Below are 2,533 nucleotides of genomic sequence, written 5' to 3' on the forward strand. Positions count from 1 at the left end.
TATATATATATATATATATATATATATATATGTATGTATGTATATATAAATATATAGAAGGATAAGGGAAATTGTAGGAGGAACACATCCAGGCAATCAATACAAATTCCAAAGCAGAATTTTAAACACATAACGAAATAGATATAGATATAAATTTATAAATCAGTGAACAAAATGACATGTAAAAGTCGTATGTGAAAATTCTGCATCATGTATGTTGGGTTCCAGTGCCAAATGGACGACTGATATGTCTATCTATTTCGTTATGTGTTTAAAATTCTGCTTTCCCAAATCCTCCTAAGATTTCCCAAATCCTTCGATTCAGCACACGACGAGCACTTCTTAATACAGTCCGTGCATCGTGAAGCATACTTAAAAACATACTTTATAAGAAAATTTAACTTTATATAAATATATATACACATACAAACATATGCATACACACATATATCTATATACATAAAAACCATGTATATATATATATGCATATATACACACACACACTCACACACACACATATATATACCTATATATGTGTATGCATATACAAATATAAGTGCTTATAGCTATACATGCATATACAAGTGCGTGTATGTATATATGCATATATATACATACACACATACTCATACATACATATATATATATATATATATATATATATATACATACACATATATATATATATATATATATATATATATATATATATACACACACACATATATGCATACATATTATTGTATTGAAAGGAACACACACAGGCATACACACGCATATGTATATTTTAGTATTGTTAAAGACATCTTATATAAATTTGTGGGCTTGTCATGTATATAAATATTAAATAATTACATAGGCGCATGCGTTCACTCGTGTGCACACACACACAGATATAATACATATATATATATATATATATATATGTTATATATATATGTATATATATATATATATACGTATACATCCATATACATATATATATAACATAAATAATAGATAATTATATGCATACACACACATCCATATGCATACACACACATCCATATAAATACACACACATCCATATAAATACACACGCACGCGCACACACACGTATATTAAAAACGAGGAAGGCCGGGTTTATGGGACAACCTTGGGTTAGGTTTTCCCATCTATAAAGTTGTAGCAATTCATAAAAGGCGACAATGTGACGACGTACGTTCGTTACTGAACAGCTTAACAAATTCTTTTTGCTTTGAATTGGAAGTCGTCTTTAGTTTGTCTTCCTCTACGGAAGAATATGAAGATGGTTCAGTCGGATTTACTAATTTCATTACTCAGAGGTGATGGTAAGTTACTTAACATTATGTTATACTTTTGTGCTTCTGTTTGCTGTAAAACTTGTTTCTAATTAAACAAACCAAGGGTGTCTCCCATCCAAGCTGGAGACAAAACTGTCAAAGAAACTATCATATATATCTTCTATCAAAATAAGACATTTCAAACTCTTCAATATTTTCTTCCATTCGAATGTTTTATAATTTTCAAACAAGAAAATTTTGCTCTTATAATTTTAATTTGCTAGAAAGTGCAGTTAAACTTCTTATAACTATTATTGTTTATTTCTTCGACCTTCTTTTCCCTTCAACTTTTAATATCAAATATTTCTGTTCATTAAATTGTTTGTCTAATGAAACTGTCATCGATTTTCCATTGAAACTTTTCTATATTTACCCCAAGTGTCAATACTTTTACGATGTGGTGGTTTTACGTCCGAGGTCACGTCGGGAGGTCACCACTTTTTGTAGCCGCATTGTTTGTGTAACACTACTTTTAAATGTTTCCTATTTCGAAATACAGGGTGTCCACAAAGTCTGGGTACATGGGGATTAACACATACTTCAAGAAATTATTATTTCTTATATTTAATTGTTTATGTTATGATTTTTATTTACTCCGTGTACCCAAACTTTGTGGACACCCTGTATATTGAAAAAGACATTTTACTTTCGAAGTTGGAATCTATATTGATTAAACCCGTCACTTCTAACTTACTTATAAGTTGTTGTCATTAGACATAAATCCGGACTACAGCTACAGAAACGTGATAGCGAGAAATATACACTCGGAAACATTAAATGGATATTTTATGCGTGCATGTATGTTGAAGATAAATAAGTTCGTGTTCTTTAAAATCGCTATAAAAATTATTAAAATAGACTGTTTCATAATTGCAGAAATAAATTTCATTAACAAGTTGAAGAATGTGAAGAGAGAGAAAATAATTACTTCGTTATTTTATTTATGAATTCGGCAATTTCCGTAAAAGGTGTTGGGTTCGGGAAGTGGGACGAGAGAGAGATGGAGAGAGAGAGAGTGATTTCTTTTGAAGTTGGCAACAGTGGCTGGGGTAAGGAAAAAGGAAGAAGAAAAACATACCTTCTCTCTCTCTCTCTCCCTCCCTCCCTTACACACACATGCTAGTTATCTCTCTTTCTTTCTTTCTCTCTCTCCTTCTCCCTCTCTCACTCACACTCACACACACTTACAC

General features: G+C 30.9%; 1 protein-coding gene across 2 annotated transcripts in view; it reads left to right on the plus strand.

The window, feature by feature from the left end:
* Window positions 1-2,533, plus strand: part of LOC106873342 (calpain-2 catalytic subunit) — a 130,237-nt gene that overhangs the window by 30,259 nt on the left and 97,445 nt on the right. Inside the window, exon 1 of one of the 2 annotated variants that reach the window (XM_052977708.1) lies at window positions 1,123-1,331. The exons of the other annotated variant lie outside the window; for it this stretch is intronic. Coding sequence (XP_052833668.1) covers window positions 1,329-1,331 — 3 coding nt within the window. The 5' untranslated portion in view covers window positions 1,123-1,328. Of the gene's footprint in view, window positions 1-1,122; window positions 1,332-2,533 lie in introns of those variants that run through there. 2 annotated transcript variants of the gene reach the window in all.

This window comes from Octopus bimaculoides, chromosome 28 (assembly GCF_001194135.2).
Source record: "Octopus bimaculoides isolate UCB-OBI-ISO-001 chromosome 28, ASM119413v2, whole genome shotgun sequence".
NCBI lineage: Eukaryota > Metazoa > Mollusca > Cephalopoda > Octopoda > Octopodidae > Octopus > Octopus bimaculoides.